This window comes from Lutjanus erythropterus, chromosome 19, assembly GCF_056507025.1.
Source record: "Lutjanus erythropterus isolate fLutEry1 chromosome 19, fLutEry1.hap2, whole genome shotgun sequence".
Classification (NCBI taxonomy): Eukaryota; Metazoa; Chordata; class Actinopteri; order Lutjaniformes; family Lutjanidae; genus Lutjanus; species Lutjanus erythropterus.
Window position 1 is genome coordinate 1,897,501 of NC_139335.1, and position 19,746 is coordinate 1,917,246.

The 19,746-nt window shown below is 39.9% G+C and overlaps 1 protein-coding gene across 2 annotated transcripts in view; it reads right to left on the reverse strand.

Annotated features, from left to right (window-relative positions):
- spop (speckle type BTB/POZ protein) overlaps positions 1-19,746 on the reverse strand; it is a 130,066-nt gene that overhangs the window by 17,269 nt on the left and 93,051 nt on the right. For both annotated transcript variants that reach the window (XM_084744330.1, XM_084744328.1), the window contains exons 7-8: positions 11,057-11,234; positions 1,844-1,899 (exon numbers count right to left, since the gene is read on the reverse strand). In XM_084744330.1, the coding sequence (XP_084600456.1) occupies positions 1,844-1,899; positions 11,057-11,234 (234 nt within the window). The remainder of the gene's footprint in view (positions 1-1,843; positions 1,900-11,056; positions 11,235-19,746) is intronic.

A 19,746-nucleotide genomic window follows, 5' to 3' on the forward strand; every position in this document is an offset into this window, starting at 1 on the left:
ACTTATTATCGTAAAATAATAGGAAACCTTCTCATTACTATGTAATGTTTATTTTGATAAAGTTTCTCATTATTTCTCATTGCACACTACTTCGTATTACGTCATTACATAGACCAACTCTCACAGAACATTAACATATATACCATACAGGAGGTTGTATAAGCAGAAGTTTCACAGAGCTTCATTTAGGTTTTTAAGAAAACATTTTAATCTTGACATTTATCAACCTGAAGTCAGCACATTTAAAAATGAACATGGTTATTGTGGGCAGAAACAAAGCACTCTAATGAAACCTGCATATTGTTCTACACAGTTCTCTATTAAAAAATGAAATTAAAATTAACTGTGCATGGAAATATCTTGTGGTTACTTTCACTTAAATTTGTAGAAAACATCCCATCCAACAGATGAGCCAGGAAGATACTATAAATTATAATGATGAGCTTATCACAGAGTCCTGGAAAAAGATATTTGCTTCTCAGCTTGGTGATGGACTACAGTCGGAGGGCTAACCTGCCAGGAGCATGCTAACCAAACACTGCATTTGCATCATTTGATTGAATCATTTAAGTCTCCAGTGGCTGACAGGAAAAGAAGTTCACTCAGTTCATTTAAAAGATGTATTTGTACCTCTGACTCTCACCTCATAACTTGGTGGAAACCAGTCCACATTTTGTGGAGCGGCTTTATACTCTGGCAGAGGAGTCGTAAATAAAAGTGGATGGTACAATACTGCAAATTAGCTACGATAGCTTCTTCCATTTTGGATCCTCCACCACTCTCCTTTAAAGGTCAGCACTGTCAAGACAGACTGCTACTGGCCAACGGCACCAATCCCAGTGTTAAAGTTCACCGATGTTGGACTGATTTAGTTTGCACATTCCACTAGAATGAATTGATTTTACTGCAAAGCTTTGGTGTCCTAAATGCTGGTGAGTCCAGGCTTTAACAAGTCACTGCAGTAAAGCAACACCAAAGATATTTTATATGTAACTTAGAAACAGTGTTGCCATTATGTTACCAGTCCAACTGTGAACAGCCTGTCCTGCAAACAGCAACTGTCCAATCATAGCTTAGCAACCATAACTGGGGCACCGCAGGTCTGTCAAGCTTTGTATTTCTGTGCATGAGACTCTACGATGAGTGATGCGTCTTTTTGTAGTCTTTCAAAAACCTAAAACATGAGCAAACGTGTGGGTAGTAGCTTAAACTTTGTCTTTATCTGCTCTAACGTGAACTGCAAACATTAGCTTGTCCAGCTAACAAATGCTAGCTTATTATCTGCAATAACCTTCACCCAAACTTGCATTAGATGCCACTGGATTTGCCAAACTCACAGCTTATTCTAACATTTTGGTGACTTCTGTTTACTCCTCTGTGGAATCAAAGACCTCATGTTTCAGCCATTACTCCCAATTTCTATGTTAAATCTGCCACCGTTATCACAGTAAACTGCTTCTGTACAGTGCAAGAATGGAAAGCTTGACAGGCGTAGCAACAGTAACTAAGGAGGAAAAGGCTCAGCGCAGGGTCAATTAAGAAATAAAGGAACCAAGACTGCTCATTTTCACCAGTATTGTCTCATTTTGTCTATAAACAGCAGCTCGTGGCTTCAGAATAATTTCAAAGATGATACAAGCACATGAAAATTCTACACACAGTGGCTTTAAAAGACACCAGATAATAGAGCTGCAGACAACAAGACATGAAGGAACACATGCAGACACACTGGGATGTTTTGAGAGGTGAGCTCTTCCTGACGCAACAGAGAGAAAGATTAGAATTTAGACATTCGACTCGCCACCGAGGGAGCAGGAACAACAGAGTCAAGCGCTCCACTCACCTTCTTGCTCTCTTCCATCTCGTGCTCAAACATGGCACTGAACACCGGCGAGCGGGCTGAGACAGAGGGAGAAACAAAAGACAGACAGAGAGAGAGAGAGAGAGAGAGAGGTTTGTTATTGTGTATAATGTCGATGCATGGCGAGGTTTCTGATATCTGTTAACAGCCTGCCACAGGGCCAGAGGGTAGTGGGCAGGATGATTGACGGCGGTGACAGCAGTGGAAGCATCATGTAGGAAGAAAAAAAAGTGGACCGCAGCTCCGTCCTGCTGACAGACTCATGACGACCTGTGAGGTGCGTTTAGCTGGAATTAAATTCTGATAGACTGACTTGACTGGAGCTTATTTGATACCTTATGCTTTAATTACCGTCTGCCTTCTTGTTTTGGCGCCATGGTCACCTCCTGCCACTCAACATGGACCCTTCTATATGCCATCATATATACATACAGGATTTCTTATTTTCATACAAAAATACACAACTCCAACAGCTCTAAAAAAGTTGGGATGTCGTGTAAAACATAATAAAACAAAATATAGTATTTTTGTAGACTAAAAAACTAAACCCAACCTTCAATTGGCAAGAAGGTGAGTAAATGATGACTGAATTTTCATTTTTGGGAGAACTATCCCTTTATAGGCGCATCCTCGAAAGGCTCAGTGGTTCACCAGCATGGATGGGGTGAGACTTTTTTGGAACATGTTGCACACATGACATTCAGAATGAAGGTATATTTACATAAAACAATAAAACTAAAGAGCTTGAGCATTAAATATCTTGTCTTTGTATTGTGTTCAATTTAATACAGATTGAAAACTGTCTGCAAATCATTGCATTTTTTTTTATTTACATTTTACACAACATGTAAAAGGAGCAGATATATTGTATTTCAAGTGATTTCTCACAGTTTTTGTGTCCCTGAAAATCCAAACTTTGTTCCGTCTCTTGCTGTAAGAGGACACTGTTCACCACAGTTTCTATAAATCCCATCAGACTACGCTTCCATTCACAGAAAATGAGGAATACAGCGAAGACAAAATGCAAAAGAGCCGCTCATTATTTCCCCCGAAGTTAAAAGACAACAGTTAAACACCGTGTTTGTGATGCAACTGGCATTTTTATAATCAGACCCAGTGAAGCCAAAGTACCGGAGCTTCTGATCAAAGCAGACAAATGGATGATTTTGGTATTTGAATTTTTGTCACAGATAAAATGACCAATAATTTTCTGCATCGCTTTGAAGCCAAAGCACAGTGTGTTTTCTGTCCTGTTACTGAGAGCCAGCTGGAGAGGTTCTGTTTCATCTTAATGCTAATGTTAGCTTAGCACTTGAACTGCCAAAGGGTAACATTCACTTGTGGCTGTTTTTAAATTGTATATAACTTTGTTTGCTTGGTCAGTCTTGACATGGATCTATAATAATCTCTAAACTATTTTATGTGCTATAAATATTCAGTTCTGTTAAGCATTTTAATTTTAATATATATACTGTCAGGACGTCTCATTGAGATGAAAAATGCTGGTGGTGTGACGTTTCCCCTGGAAGTCCAGACTTTGTTCTCTGTGTTGCTGCAGGACGCCGCTGTTCAGCACAGCTTCTATAAATCCTCTGGAGCGGAGGGCAGTTCACACTACGCTTCCATTCACAGAAAATGAGGAACACAGTGGACACAAAATGCAAAAGAGCTGCTCATTATGTCCTTAAGTCCCCCAAAGTAAAAAGAAAACAATTTAACTACGTGTTTGCAATGCAAGTGGTATTTTTATAATCCAATTTTCATCCAAATTGCATAATATTGATTTTCTTAAATCAGATTCTTGTTGTTAACACAGATAAATAGTGAACCTAAAGTACTGGAGTGACTGATCAAATCAGACAAATGGATTATTTTAGAATCAGGATTCCTACACATTTTCTGTTTCAACTTGTCATACATTTTCCACACTTTAATTTCCAGACTTATGTGTTTACTATGTAAATAAATTGATTTAAAATCAAACTTTTAACATGTATCTGAGTAAGGAGATTGTAGCTAGATACTGTAGCTGAAAACAAATATCTCCGCCAGGAAGTAAAATAACCGGTGCTACCTGTAATAATAGTACTGTCTGTTAACATACTGAAAAAATATTATTATTGTTACCCCAAAGTTTGGTCTCTTTTATAAATAACTGTAGATTAGTCTTGTTCATTCAGTGATGCAGAAACTTTTCTGATAACATCACTGCATAACTCAGATATGTATGGAAAAGCTGAACTTTATTTTCTTTCAAACTGATTTGGTTGTGCATGTCTGGATTCGGTACAGTTATAAGGCACGAGGGGTGTCTCCTCCAAACAACATGAAAAACACTCTGCCTGTATTATCCAGTTATTTTTAGAAATTCTAAATTTTATATTTTAGATAACGGAATAGGGCCAGCAGTCTGGAATGCTCTATTTTCTGTTTCCATAGTTATCCAGACCTGGAAATGACTAAATTCATATTTCATACTTTTCCACACTCTGTACAAACCCTGAAGCATTTGTGTTTTTGTCACAGACGAGATGACCAATAACTTTCTGCATTTCTTTGAAGCCAAACCACAGTGTGTTTTCTCTCCTCTTACTCAGAGCCAGCTGGAGAGGTTCTGTCTAATCTTAAACTCAGACTAACATCGTAGCTGTCTGCTCCAACCGCTGCACTGCAAATTACATGAATCAGTCCCACTTCTGTTGTGCTTGAAAGTGCCGCTGTATGATTATTCTGCATGCTTAAAACAATTATCGCATCTCGTCTGTGCTTCAGGCAACAAAACAGCAAATTCTATGTCCTCGCTGAACTGGTTCAGGTTGTGTTTGAAAGACCGGAGATGTTTTGTCACTGCTGTCAGCTGTGAATCTGACAGAGTGGCTGACATGTGGACCTCTACCTGTTTAATCTGTACACACGACCTTTGATAATCAGTCTTGTTGTTCTGCAGAATTTGGCCCAGAGTTATGCTGATGATACTCTGATATATTTGGTTCTTTCACCAGATGATCTCAGCCCAGTACAGTTATTGTTCCAGTGTCTAGACAAGATAAATAACTGGATGAACCTAAACTGACCCCTCACTAAACCCCACCTCCAAACAGCAACTGTCCAATCATAGCTTAGCTACTAGGGAGGTCAAGCTCTCCATTTCTCTCCATGTTGAAGGTGAACAGGAGGATCTGAGAAGAGTGATACTCGGCATTTCATGAGTCTGGACGGTGGCATCAACTGCTTTTGTTTACGTCTCTAAGGAACCACAGACCGACTGTTTCAACAGTTACTCCAATTTTGATGTTAAATTTGCCTCCATTATCAAGATTAACTGTATAAATACAGTGCGAGAATGGAAAGCTTGGCAGGCGTAGCAACAGTAACTAAGGAGGGAGGAGCTTCAAGGGTCAATTTTCTGCAATTAAATAAGGACAAAACAGAGAATATCCTGTTTGGCAGCAAAGAGAAAAGAATGATTGTGTCTAAGTGTCTAATCTTGGTGTATTAACAGACTCCAATCGCACTTTCATCCGCCATTTTAAAACACCTACAAAAACAGCCTTTCATCACCTAAAAAATATATCCATAAAGTTTTTAAAGTGCCGCTACTTGTCTATAAATCCCTGAATGGTTTAGGCTCAGAGTACATTACGGATTTGCCCGACGAATATAAACCCAGCAGGGCTCTGAGGTCCACGGACTCAGGTTTATTAGTCCAGTCCGGAGTCCAAACCAAACATGGTGAATCAGCTGTTTGTGTCTGAAATAAACTGCCAGAAGACGTGTACGTTAAGAACTTTTATTTTCTCATCTGCCTGCCACTGAGTACTAAAAATCTGCACTTGAATCCTGAACTAGAACTCTCGTCACTGGGAGCGCCGTCTTTCTCTGACGTCATTGTGTTTTTATTTTAATTGATTTTATTATATCTCTTTGTTAATTTTTAATGATCCCCTTTTAATTACTATTTTATGTATTTTCTTTCTTCTCTTGCTCGCTCCTCATCCCGGTCGTGACAGCGGTGAGTTTGGGCGCAGGCTGAGGCCGAACCTCACAGATGGAGCTCAGTCTGTGTCTGAACACGACGACCAGTTGGTGAGGAGAACGTGTCCTTACAGAGGTTAGAGCTCGGCCTCTTCTCAGAATCCTCCTCTCCTCATATGGTTCACTCTCTCTGATTATGAGCTCATTGGGTAACACTTTACATTATTGTTCACTAATGAATGCTTAATCAACTAGTGATTAAAATTTAACAAATGTTCTAACACATTATTAAGTACATGTCAAAGTCAGTGATATGCTAATTAATTTAAGTACTTAATAATGAGTTATTAACCACAGAGCTACGTACTCATTTAATTACTCATTTGGAAACATGGTTTCATCCATCAACTCTGCACGAGCCACAAATAAGAATAATACGGATAAAATGTGGGGATTAGGGTCGCAAATTGTAAGGATTGATCAATGGTAAGATTAACGATCAATTAATCAATTAATTGTTATTATAAAAACATTTAAATTTTGCTTATACTAAATGCATTTTTTCCCACTAAATCAGTCTTAATTAACACATTTTTCTTTAAACTGAATGATGAACTTGAACTCGAGGTGGAAGTTTCATCTCCTCTTGAACAGAACGAGTGATTTAATGTTTCAATAAAAACGCTCCTTCACGGACGACATCAAACTGTGAAAGAAACATCAAGCGACAGAATGTACATTTTAATGTTTAATCCTGCAGATCCACATTGTTTGAACTGATCTGACAGCAGCCAATCAAGTTGCACGAAAGGTCCATGAAGAACTAACATGATGTTACTGAGCTCTTGTTGAAAAAACTACAGTAAAAGATCATTTTGTTCTCGTGTAAAAAACAGAAAACAAGCTGCAGTCTGCAAAATATGCAGGTCAGAAATTACAGACAGAGGAACTTCCAACTTTGTTCAAAACTTGAAGTTGCACATAAAAAGGTAAATCAAAGAAATATTAGCGTAGTTTGCAAGCTAACGCTTATTTAACGTTAGCTTAAAACTAGAACTGCCAGTGGGCAGAATTTACCCACAGCTGTTTCTCAGCTGTTTGTAACTTTGCTGCCTCCCTAATTATTGTTAATAATTGATAATAGTTGTGGGGTGGGAGGGGCATGATTTATTTTTGTATATCCCACGTTTGGTTAGCAACCAAAGGTCAGCAACTGCTGTTTCAGTAGTGACTAAAATCATCAACTGAACAAACAGCAGAGTACGTCTCAGGTCCCACAGCATTCAGCTTCCATAAATGTGTCTCAGACAAACTGCAGCTCAGGGTCAGATTCACTTCCAGGTCAGGACTCAAAGTGAAAGCTGACTTTTTGTTTGACTTAACTTTAATCTTAATTTTAAGGAGCACAAGGAAAACAAAAAACTGGACATAAACTGTTAAATTTCCATTCATCAACAGACTTTAAAAAAAAAAACTTGGACATACATCTCTTCTGCTCTTCTGCTGATAATTTCTTTTGTTTACACATGAGAGAAGGGAAGCTGGCCAACAAATTAAAGGTCTGGACAGTTGATTTGTATGAAAAAAGAAAACATCACCAAACATGAGGATTTTCTTCTCTTTTAGAAAATAAAATCTACATGACAGAGAACAAAAAAGAGGCAGTTTGTTTGTGTGTGAGGAGTCAAAGACAAGTCAAAGACAAGTCAAAGACAAGAGGACTTGCTGATTCTTGTTTTCTTGCAGTTACCTTTGATTGACTCTTCTTAAGTCCTTTTTTGTTCTGAGCTCCAGTAACGGTTGAGTAAACTTGGTACTCGGCTGAACCTCAGTCAGTTTTCTCCCTTCCTGTGTCCTGCACTTTGGCTCGTCAATGTTGAAAAGAAAACAAAATTCTGAAGACGGTTAAAAGACGTTTCTGAGGGACCTGTAACGCTGGAATAGCTTTTAAGATAGCTAATGTTAGCAAAACACTAGCTACAAAATATATACCGACCAGCTAGTTAAATCTCATAATTAATGTTAGCAAAACAATAGCTAGCTAGCTAACACTTAATATGTGACCATTCACCAGAAACATCTTTTAACCACCTTCAAAATTTGTGTTTCTTTGCAAAATAAATGAGAGTAGCACGTAGCTCATCTCAGTACAGGAAACAGGAAAGGAGAAAATTAACCGAGGTTCTGCCAGGACAAAGTTCGCTCAACTGTTTTGGGAGAGCAGGGCAAAAAGGGGCGGGACTTAGTGGGGGTACTACATGCTAAAGCCATAGATGGTATTGCAGAAAAACATTCCTGTACAGCTCAGAAAGTATTTTTAGTAAAACTTTGGACAGGACACCTCAAAACTCTGTGATGTCATCACAATGTAATTTCTACTGGTTGACTGAACTTGAAGAAACTACAGGCATATCCAGTGGGATGTTTATCCAGGAAGTAAACCCAGAAGCTAGAAAACTTTTTATGCGTATGCACCAGGTGAGCAACTCTCACTGTAATGGTCGCCATCTTAACCGTTTTAAAAACTTATTTGTTCCTACTTCCGTTAAACTTTTAAATAATGCTGTTTGAGGCTGCAGGGACTGTGCAATAGTTTCATGGTGTTACAAATACATCGTATGTTAACGTACTGTATCACATCTGTGCATCTGAATCTAGTTAATTATAATCTATCTATGGTTACATCTGATAACTAATGTTAGCAAGACACCAGCTAACCTGCTCACTGACCTACATCAATCATCAGCCAGCTTGTTACATATGATAGCTAAAGTTACCTAATAACTAGCTAATGTACATCAATCGTTAGCTGGCAGCTTACATCTGATAATTAATATTAGCAAAACATAAGCTAAATAGCTAGCTAACATGAGCTACAAATTGCTGCCTTCAAATGGGGTGTTTCTGGTGTTCAGGAGTCTAAATGAATGATCGGGTTTTCAAGGTTCAGCCGGGACCAAACTTACTCAACTGTCATTGGAACAGAGAGCAAAGACAGGTGGGACTTAGGAAGGCGGCAACATGCCAAAGTGTTTGCAAGACAGAGTCACACGTCAGAGTCGGGGACATGATGGTACCAGCTATTTTATCATATATGAGTCCTAAAAGAAAGTTAGCGTAGTCATTAATTAACGGCTGCATCCTGGAGCACCGAAACCAAACTTAGCAGTGAACCACCAGGTAGGACTACAGGGACAAACCTACAGTAAGACTGTCTGGTGCAGCTCAGCACTGGTGAGCTCATACTGCAGCAACAAAGGGAAGGGGCGGGCGAGAGAGAGAGAGAGAGAGAGAGTCATAGTGAGTGAAAGGAGGGAGAGGAGAGAGAAAAGTCTGAGGAGGAGAACAACAGGAGACAGAGACAGGGAATAAAGGAAACAGAGCAAAAATTTGACAAGACAGAATGAGATAAAGAAGGAAAGACTGAGAGGAGGACAAATGACAGAGGGATGTGGAGACAGAGAAGAGAGGCAGGAGGGAGGAACACTGAAAGGTGGAGAAAAACAGAGAGAAAGAGACAAGAGAGAGGATGAAAAAGGAAGAACATGAAAGTGAAAGGATGAATATTGAGAAAAGGTGAGAAAAGAAAAGAAATGGAAGGTAAGAGACAGACAGAGAGGAAGAGTAGTCTAAAGATCACATGGCCAATGTGGAGCCAATTTGAGTTGCTCTCCCTCCATCGTTTGATCCCTCTCTGTCCGTCTCCACGGCGATTAACGGCCGGGAGAGTTGTCACGGGAACGGCAAAGAGGGGGAATAACGAGGAGGAGGAGGGACGTCATCTGGACCAAGTAGAGCAGAGAGAGAGAGAGAGACAGAGAGAGAGACAGGGAGAGAGAGAGGGGAAGACCCCAAACCACAGCAGCACATAATTAAAATGGCTCCTCACACACACATTTCAACAAATCCAATAATGAACAGCCTCTCTTTGTCCCCACAGAGACACACAGTTCACCAGTTTCCTCAAACTTTTCACTATCTGATGCTGCCTGTCATCAAAGTGCCAATATCTGACACAAGTTGCTCACAATGCATGTGTGTGTGTGTGTGTGTGTGTGTGTGTGTGTGTATGTGTGAACATGACAGGGTGTGGTCAACATGGACTCCGTGCAGGTCGACACCGGCGCCGGCAGGTGCTCAAGGTGCCAATAGTTGATACTTTGCTCGGGTGTTCAATGTATTCAAATTTAACCATCCCTGTGGCAAGCAAAATTATTCATTAAAATTAAAAATCTGATGAAGTATTTCCCCTGGAATTCATTTCTCGTCACAGTGGAAAAGCATCAGAAACAGAATTCAGACTGAGTCTAAAACTCTCAAATGAAACACAGAATAATGATAAACTTCACGACGAAAAATAACAAACTCCGCCAAAGGTATATCAGTTTGGAAGTGGTTTAGTCTTAAAACTCAATTATTTGATAAATCAATCGACAGAAAACAGGTTTGATCACCGATAAGGCCGTGTATCATTCATTATTATATGGCTTTGTTAAATACTTGATTCTGATTGGTCGATTACAGCATTCTAAGGTCTGTTATTTTAACTCTGAAGAAACAATAAAATCATTGTTAAATTACTAAAATCATATTAAAATTAATATTTTCTGATTTGGTCAGTACATAACTGTGTAACAAGCAGATTACTAATAATTCTTTTACTGTTTACAAATGAGCTGCAATCTGATTGGACCTCAAGCAAGCCTGTCCGAACCAGACATGACTGTAGTAACAGTGACTACTTTCCAGGATTTTGCAGGATTTTTTCGGTGGGATTGACTAATTTCATGGCAGCTTTTCTAAAAAATTGGGATGCATGTTGCATTATTTTTAGGCATTTTTTGCAATGAAATTACAGGATCAGGAAACTGCAAAAAAGTTGCAATTTTTTGTATAATTAATTAAAAACAAAGGCAACTTGTTCCAAGGAGAATATAACTGCACTGTTCTCTGTGCTCGAACTAACCTCACCAAAAAGGATCAAGATTACAGAAGTTAGCTTTATTTGTGAATGAAGAAGTTCACCTCAGAGGTACTTCACAGCTCAAACTGATTAAAACAGCACAGAGAACTGATAAATACCAATAACAATGACAAATCATGTGTTCTTTTCAGTACCTTTGACAAAATAAAACAATATAAATACAAAAAAGAAAGCATAAGTCTTTATCTGTCACCAATATCAGATGTAATGGATTAAATATTGATGGATATTCTCACCTGCTAGGATGGCTTTGTGCGCCTGGAACTTCTGTCCAGCGACACACAGGGAGCAGTCGGTGAATCTGGAGTTTTCCCACAGATCTCCGAGCTCCTCGGCCAGCCGGCAGTCAGGGACCTTCACCATGTTCATCGTGTTCTGGCCTGAGATGTTGACAGAGTCCTGCACCACACTCACCTGGAAACACACACAGTTTACAGTTTTAGCTCAAATTATACTCAGTACTCAATTGACCCTTCGCCAAGCCCCGCCTCCAAGCAGCAACTGTCCAGTCATAGCTTAGCAACTGTAACTAGGTCTGTCAAACTTTCCATTTCTCTCCATGCTGAACGTGTGCAGGCGGCTCTCAGCGTTTCATGAGTCTGGACGGTGGCGTCTTTCTTGTCGTCTCTCAAAAACATGAAACACAAGAGCACAGGTGTGGTGAACGGATTAAACTCTGTCTTCATCTGCTCTAACATAAACTGTAAACATTAGCGTGTCTGGCTAACTAATGCTAGCTTACTAGCTGCAGTAACTTTACCTTCAGACAAACTTGTTAGATCCCACTGCATCTGTATTTGTTCTGTGGGGGTTTGAGGAGGAGGATGTGAGCTCAGTGGATTCAAAGACCTCATGTTTCAACAATTACTCCCAATGTCGGTGTTAAATTCTGCATAAATGCAGTGCAAGAATGGAAAGTTTGGCAGGCGTAGCAACAGTAACTAAGGAGGGTGGAGCTTAGCAAAGGGTCAATTATGATTTTAAAAGTAACTAAGTATACTTAAGTAGTTTTTTGGGGGACATTTTCAAGTCTGTACATTTATTTGCACTTAACTACAGCAACTTGAGTATTTGTAATTAGTTACTTCCACTTCTGGGAGTATTTACATACACAGTTCTGATTTTAGGGTGAACTGTTCCTTTAACACACTCACTGGATCACACAGAGGCAAATAAATAGCATGCGATGTTCATAAAAAGACAATAAATCAGTCAATCAAACATGCTGTGAATGATTAATGTGGGCTCTCTGCCTCTGTAATCAATACATCAGCCTCTCAATATGGAGGCTATTCACAGACAACCTATTCTTCCTTCTTTATCCAATCAGATTGGCCACGCTCTCAAACAAGCCAGAAAATCAGCATTGAAGTCAAATTGGGTGTGTGAGCGTGTGTGTGTGTGTGTGTGTGTGTGTGTGTGTGTGTGTGTGTGTGTGTGTGTGTGTGTGTGTGTGTGTGTGTGTGTGAGTTGTCTGTATGTCTTCCCTGCTGACTTCACCACCTGTTCCAGACAATGTCAACCAGACTCATTTATCTCTCAACAGGACTCACTGCAAACACACACTCTCTCACACACTCACACACACACACACACAATCACAGGAGCACAAACATTCTCACACACTCACACACACACACTCACACACACACTAATTACTAAGTAATTTCCGACAGCCTGGATTGACTGACTTGCAGATTTTTACCTGCTTGCTGTGCCCTCTAATCAAACAACACCGGTTAGTTACCCTCAGCATCACCTCGAAAAGTCAGTCCCAAACACTGGGTCGGGACCCTCAGGTGGGTCACAGGGGATTTCATTTGGGTCGCCAAATACATTAAAGGACTATGGAAGAAATTCAGCAGTATTTTAATTATATCCTTATAATTTAGTCGTCTAAAATGTTCTATATCGTTTTCCTGATGAGAGCAAATAAAACCAATGAGCCTAAATATTTTATTTATATTTTATAAAGTATTTAACATGTATATATGTTTGCAAAAACATGCAAATAAGTTACTGCCAATTAATCTGTTTATTATATTCACGATTAATTAATTCTGTCACAATCCTGTCAGTTGAAAAATAAGTCCAAACGTGAAAACAGGTGGAGCGCACAGGAAGTTATTTTTAGTATATACCAACATGCTGTACAGGTGGTTTGTAAGCACAAAACTAAATCTAAAGTTGTCATCAGGCACATTTTGTTAAATTATGAAATTGTTTCATTCATTTGTTTATTTTTTTTCATATAACTGACTATTCAGAAATAACACCAGATACAAAATGAATTAAAAACATAAAAGAATAAAATAAAAAAGTTTTTACTGCTAACAGCTCCTCAACACATACAATATACTGCTTTGGCAAATTTCGGTAATATTTGAATTAATATTTCAGCCCTAAATAGGTGAATCTTATAAATGATTAGAACAATATGAAACATAATTTCTGATGAGGTGAAGCCTTTTTTTTCCAATGTAAAGTTGTCATACTGTAAACAAAAACTTTTTATATAAACTTCACAAACATGTTTTCAATCAACAGTATATTTAATATTTAATGAGTTTTTTTTTAGCACAGATGTTTTTAGATTATCAGGAATGATATTATAATAGATCATATTAAATTATGAAACTGATTAAATTTTTTTTTTAAATGTATATTTTACATAATCATGCCTGTCCGGTCAGAAATAACTCAAAAAAAAAAAAAAAAAAAAGATTTTTGTTGCACTGCTGACGTCTCCTAAAAACATTCAATCTACTCTTTTCAAGAAAAACACTGAAAATCCCCTCAAAGTGACCTTGCTGGTAAATCTCCAGCCATGGAGGCTGACATCCCCACAACAAGGGGAAAAAAAAAAACTGCAAAGTTCCCTCCTCATCCATCCTCATCCATCCTCATCCATCCTCCTGCCCGCCTATTCGGCCGATGCCACATCCATCCACCTATTCAACTCGCACAAAAAGAGTCCTAGAAAAGGAGGAGAAGCACATACAATAGAGAAGTGCGTGGCAAGCAGGAAATTGAATGTCAAGGAGCCTTGTTTGCTCCTGATGGAGGTTTGAGGGTTAGTCTGAAGGGGACAGAAAGACAGAGAGACAGAAGGAAAGATAATAAAACAGAAGAAATGAGTGAGGAAGAAAAGGGAGGACAGAGAGAGAGAGAGAGAGAGAGAGGAGGATACAGGGATAATAAAAGTCAGAGGGAATACAGATGCAGAGATACAGAGCGACAGACAGACAGAGAATAGAGAGGCCATCATACCCAAAGGGGGTGGGGGGGTGGAAGGGGTGGAGGGCGAGGGGGTGAGGGGGGTGTGAGGGAGGCATTGGTGGATCTACAGTTGGAGACGGTCTCTCATCAGCAGCTCATTTCTGCCACAGAAATGCCAGCGACACGGAGAGGAGGAGAAAATGTGACTTTTGTGAGCATTAGAGGCATTCCTCGCTGTGTGAGTGCACCAGGGGGAAAAATAAGGGTTCTAAAAGGGTTCTGCATCAGGGGCTGAGGTTCTACACTGAACATTTTGCTTCCAAAGGACCCTGTTTTTAAAGAAAGGGTTTGTCAATGTTTTTTTCTTTGGAAGAATAAGGGTTCCATTAGGAACCATTTTCATCCAAAGAACCCTTTTTGGAAGAAGGAGTTCTTCAAGGATTGTTGAAGTCCTTGAAGAACTCTCTCATGAAGGGTTCTTTGTACCATAATATGAAAAGGTTCACACTAGAACCCTTGGGTGGGTTTTCAATAAAATCCTTGGAAAATAAAAAGGTTGCTGGTAGAGCCCCCTTGGTGGGTTCTTGTTAGCATCCACAGGAGGGGGAACGGTCATGGAAAGATCCTCTAGAAACAGCTCTGGGTGGAACCATTGCATTGATTCTGGGCGAAACCTTTCACAGATGGTTCTAGGTACAACCCTTCAGGTTGGATTCTTGGTGGAACTCTTTGACAGGGTTCTACCAAGCTGAAGAACCCTTTATGGTTCTAGTTTGCACTTTTATTTCTGAGAGTGTGTGTGTGTCTCCTTTTCACAGCTGGCTCTATTAATCACACTCCAGGAGGATGCAGGTCTGACTGACTGATGTACACACACACACACACACACACACACACACACACACACACACACACACACACACACACACACACACACACGCTGGCATTCATAAAAACACTGATTAGCAATACAGAAAGCCTGCAAAAGATGAAGCTAGTGTGTGTAGGAGAGGAGAGGAGAGGAGAGGGAGGACAAACAACAGAGAGAAAAACAGAGGAGAGAGACAGACAGACGGACAAAGAGACAGAGGGCAGAGGACAGAAGTTCAGTGAGCTCAAGTTGGAATGAAAAATGGCTTTAGAAGAGGAGGAGGAGGAGGAGGAGGAGGAAGAGGAGGGTGTGGAGTCCAGCGCTGTGTCCTGAGTACACACACACTGAAGAAATAAACAAGTGCTGAGGAGCGGAATTGGAAGCGAGGGCCAGTGAGCCTGGTCAATGTGTTTCGGTATAAATAGCCCAATTAGCATGGCGGAGCCGTCGCTGGGCTCTCAGACGCAGCGTGGCAGAGCCGGTCTAATTACTGGCTAACTTGACCAATTATTCCTCTGTTTAACCAGGCAGAAACTAAATCGCAGCACCTGGTTATTTAGACACACTGGCTGCCCTGACAGTCTTCACGCCATTAGCTGTCATCTTCAGTCATTGTCAACCTCCTCCTCTTTCTCCTCGCATCCTCCTCCTCACACCGGACACAGTGGACAGGGACGGAGGCAGTTTAGCCACATTTATATCTGCAGGATAGGCTGACAAATACACCCTAAAAATAATGTTCATTTATTGTATAAACTGAAATTAATGACTTTTATAATAATAAGTATTTTAGATTTTAGATGCTTTATCACACTGCTTTGCTAAATACTCGATTCTAATTGGTCAATTACACCCCAAAGTGTAAATTCAGTCATTATCTCCTCACCCTCATGCCGATTGAGGGTCAGGTTTATTTTGTTAGTCCACAAAACACTGCTGGAGTTTCACAGGAAAACAGTGCTGCAGAATCTCCCAAACAATGGAAGTGAATGGTGACCAGTTTTCAAATGTAAAAAAACCCCATAAAAATGGCTCCATACTGCTCGTCTGGTGAAATTCAAGCCTCCTAAACCACAAACCCACACACACACCCAGTTCAGACAGTGTGCATGTGAACGTGGCTCCAAGCTCAAGATCTACAGTGAAGATTCAGGCTGAAAAACATGATGGAAATAATATTATTTTAGTTAACTTGGCATGCTGGGACTTCATGTTTCATGACGAGACATCAAAACTCAACGCCACGCCACAGCAACACCATTCAACCAAATCTTAGCTTAGATGACACACACCAATATTAAAGTCAATGTGATTTATTCTGTAGGACGAGTTTGTTAAAATGCAACGTGTGGAAAAAAATCAGAATCAAAATCAGAAATACCACAAAATTCAAAATGGCCAACTTCCTGTTCCTTTCAGATGAACAGGAGTCACGTCAAGCTTACAGCTGTTGCACCAACTTGCCTTCCTCTCGCTTAGACCGAGCGTAAATCTCACGCCTAGTCAGCAGCAGATGAGGTGTAAAGTCAAAATCTAGGCCACTTCTATGGTGACGACTCAAAGTAACTGCAACTCCTAACACGATGGTGCGCCTCATTTATTGGCTGAACAACGAGCGGGCTTTTAGACGTGAGAGAGTGATTAGGGACAGAAACAGAGCAGAGGACCCCCCGCTGGTCTGGTGAGTTATCATCAGAGAAATGTCCTTCTTGGCTTTGCTCAGGAGGTCTTTCCATTTCTTTTCAGGCAGCCCGAGTCCGACCAGTCGTTAACTGCCTCCGTTATTTCTCTCCAGACAGACTTCTTCTTCTTGTTGGTAATAACATTCGACTGCTTGGCTGTCAGCGTGGCTCTGTCAGCTGCACAGCTCCATCCATTTTCGGATCTCTGCGCCTGTGAAGCGTCTCTGATCCTCCATATTTAAAGTTTCCAGTAATGATTACAAAGTCAGTGAGAGATTGTTAGACTGTATCACAACAACGCACACAACAAGACTAGGCTTAAGTCTGCTTGGTGCAGCTGACCTGAAGTCCATTCTACAGACTGGTCTTAGCTAAGACCGACTTAGCAGTTGGAACCAGGTGTAGCAAAGACCAGTTGGTGCAACCCACTCCAGAGTTTGATGCTAGGGCCGGGGCGATTCATCAAAGTAATCGATGTCATTGATTCCAATTCCAATCGATGCATCGCTATGAACTGCTACACCTGGTCAGAGCGTGGATTCACCTGGAGAACGAGCTGCAGAAAGCCTTGATACAATCATCTAAACTCACTTAAGACAGATTTTCTAGAATTTTCTTCATCATTCCCATTTTAAAAGTGATGTCTGCACCGCTGCTGTTAACTTTACACCGTGTTTCATCTGACGGTGTTATTCTTCGTTTAAAAAATAATCATTAGGTGCAGCTCTGGTTGATGTCCTGAACAATGCAAAATGAGAAAATACAGGTAGAAGGTTGCAAATACAGACACCATCACATACGTTTGCTGGGTTTTAAGTGATGATTGAGAAGGATTATTTTTATTTTTGTTTCAGTTTATACACTGTTTTTTAGGGAAACAATTGTATAGTATTCCTTTAAGATACCAAGCGATGTGTTTAAATGTAAGGAAAAATTCACGTCAGACTTGTGTTATTAAGAATCATCCATTGAGGGCTAAAATATGCTCCAAATTTCCTGTTAATCCAAGATTGAAAACTGACCAATCAGCCAACGGAGTGACTTTTTCTAATTCCCCAGTGGTGTTAATGATGATGACAGCAACACATTCTGTATACAACCTTAGGTAAAGAAAAACAGTAATGAGGAATCATTGCGGCTATATCACCACAATCATCATTTGTTTTGGTAATTAAGTTCCCAGGATAAGTGCTTACTAAAGCGCTCGCCTCCCAGTTTGTTCCTCAGACATCAAGATGGATCTGTAGTAAAGCTCCCTCGCAAACCTCCAGGCAACGCAGAGTTAATATTGAGTTTCGGCACCCAGATGATTTATTCATAATGCATCAATCTTTTTCTGCCTGTTTATGTGTTTGTTTATGGATTTACAGTGTTTTGCCATGCGTGAAATAGTTTGAAAAAGAAAAAAAAAAACTCAAATCAGATGAAATTCATTAAGTCATGGAACGTTTGTTCTTTTACCTTCCAAGTCTCACTTCTCTGTTCGGTCCTGTGCATTCTTAAAAAACATAAACACGGACACAGACACACTCACACCGCCTCCTGCAGCTGAGTGATTTAAAAAAAGGAAATCTAAGTGTTTTTCTTCTGAGGGATAATTTCTTTATTGTTTCCCTCTTGCTGCTAAATTAGCAGTAGAACATTTGCATGAACATTATCTGAATTTCCACACTGCTGACCTGATTCAGGACAGGCGTCCTCGTACTCTGAGGTGTATTGCTGCTGACTTTATGGCTAACTATATGACACTCAGTATGACTGTGTAGCTCTTCTAGCTCTAAGCAACTGTCAGGATATGTCAGTCCCACATGTCAGTTTCTTCCAAACCCCCTTACCGCACATTTCCATGACTGTCAACACACAGCGTTCAGGTTTAAGTAACTTCAAAGCTTTCTAGCCCGACATTAGATCAAAAGTCATTAGGGCTGTCATTCTCTCTGGTATATATTATATATGCTAAGTATGACTAATGTGAAAATGAGAACCTGTTTGACTGACAGAACAGTGGAGAGCTTCAATCTTCGCCTGCTGACAGACAGACACAAGTTTCATATGTGTTTTTGTGACAGATGACTGCTCTCTCCTCAGACTCGGGTGGAAAATTACTATATTTTTTGAGACTTTCTTCTGAGGAACAAACCAAAATAAATAAATAAATAAATAAATAAATAAATAAGATAGAATGGGGATAAAAACCCTGCCCAGTCCTGCTGGCAGAGGAAGGGTCCGACAGTTAAGTTAGAACAGAAATGGCCACCAGGTTGGCAAACAGCTACTGACAGGATGGTGGCTGCAGTTTAATGGTTTATAATCAGAGTGATATCACTCCAGTGTAATTAAACCCAATATTTCAATAATAAAAACTGATTGAACATATTCAAGTCCATTGTACACAGCCACTATTTCATTTTTATTTTTGTAAATTCGCCCTCTTATATCCATCAGCTCCATGCTGCTCCCAGTGTTTTGATGACATTACCGCTCGTCTTTGGTTCAGTTTTGTCTGTCTGAGGATCGGCTCTGTTGTCTTCTGGGTTGTACTTTGTTGTCGACAGGTTATCACTACACTGTTTTACTCCACACTTTTTCATTTCCAGCAGAATAAATCAATGCAACAACGACATGCACTCAGTAAAGACTCTGTACTCTGAGCGCTGGATGCCTAAAAGTGGCAAACACAAACTATCGATCGACATTGATCCGAGTGTGATTACCCGGGGCAGTTGTCAGTAGGGTTGAAATATTAACAAATAAAAGCTGAATTGTTCACACAAGACAAGAGAAACAAATGTTTTCTGTCTTTTACAACATTAAAGGAGAAAAATGTAGCAATTGACAGTATATTAAATTGGTTTAATCCCCATTTAATATACAGTCTGTGGTCAACGATGAGCTCGTTAGCCTGAAAACAAAAACCCACTGCTGTGAAAACACACACTCAGTGACCGCCTGTCAGACTCCATAAACATGCTGCTCAATTTAACTGTTATGAACATCTACTCCTTCTGAAAGATTATTAATGATTTCTTGTGACTCATAAACGACACCAACTCCTTCGGCATTAATTTGATCTCTAATTAACATGAAACAGGCGTGAAAAACGCGCGTTACTGACCAGAATAGAAATTATAAAAGCAGGACACCACAGCTGTAG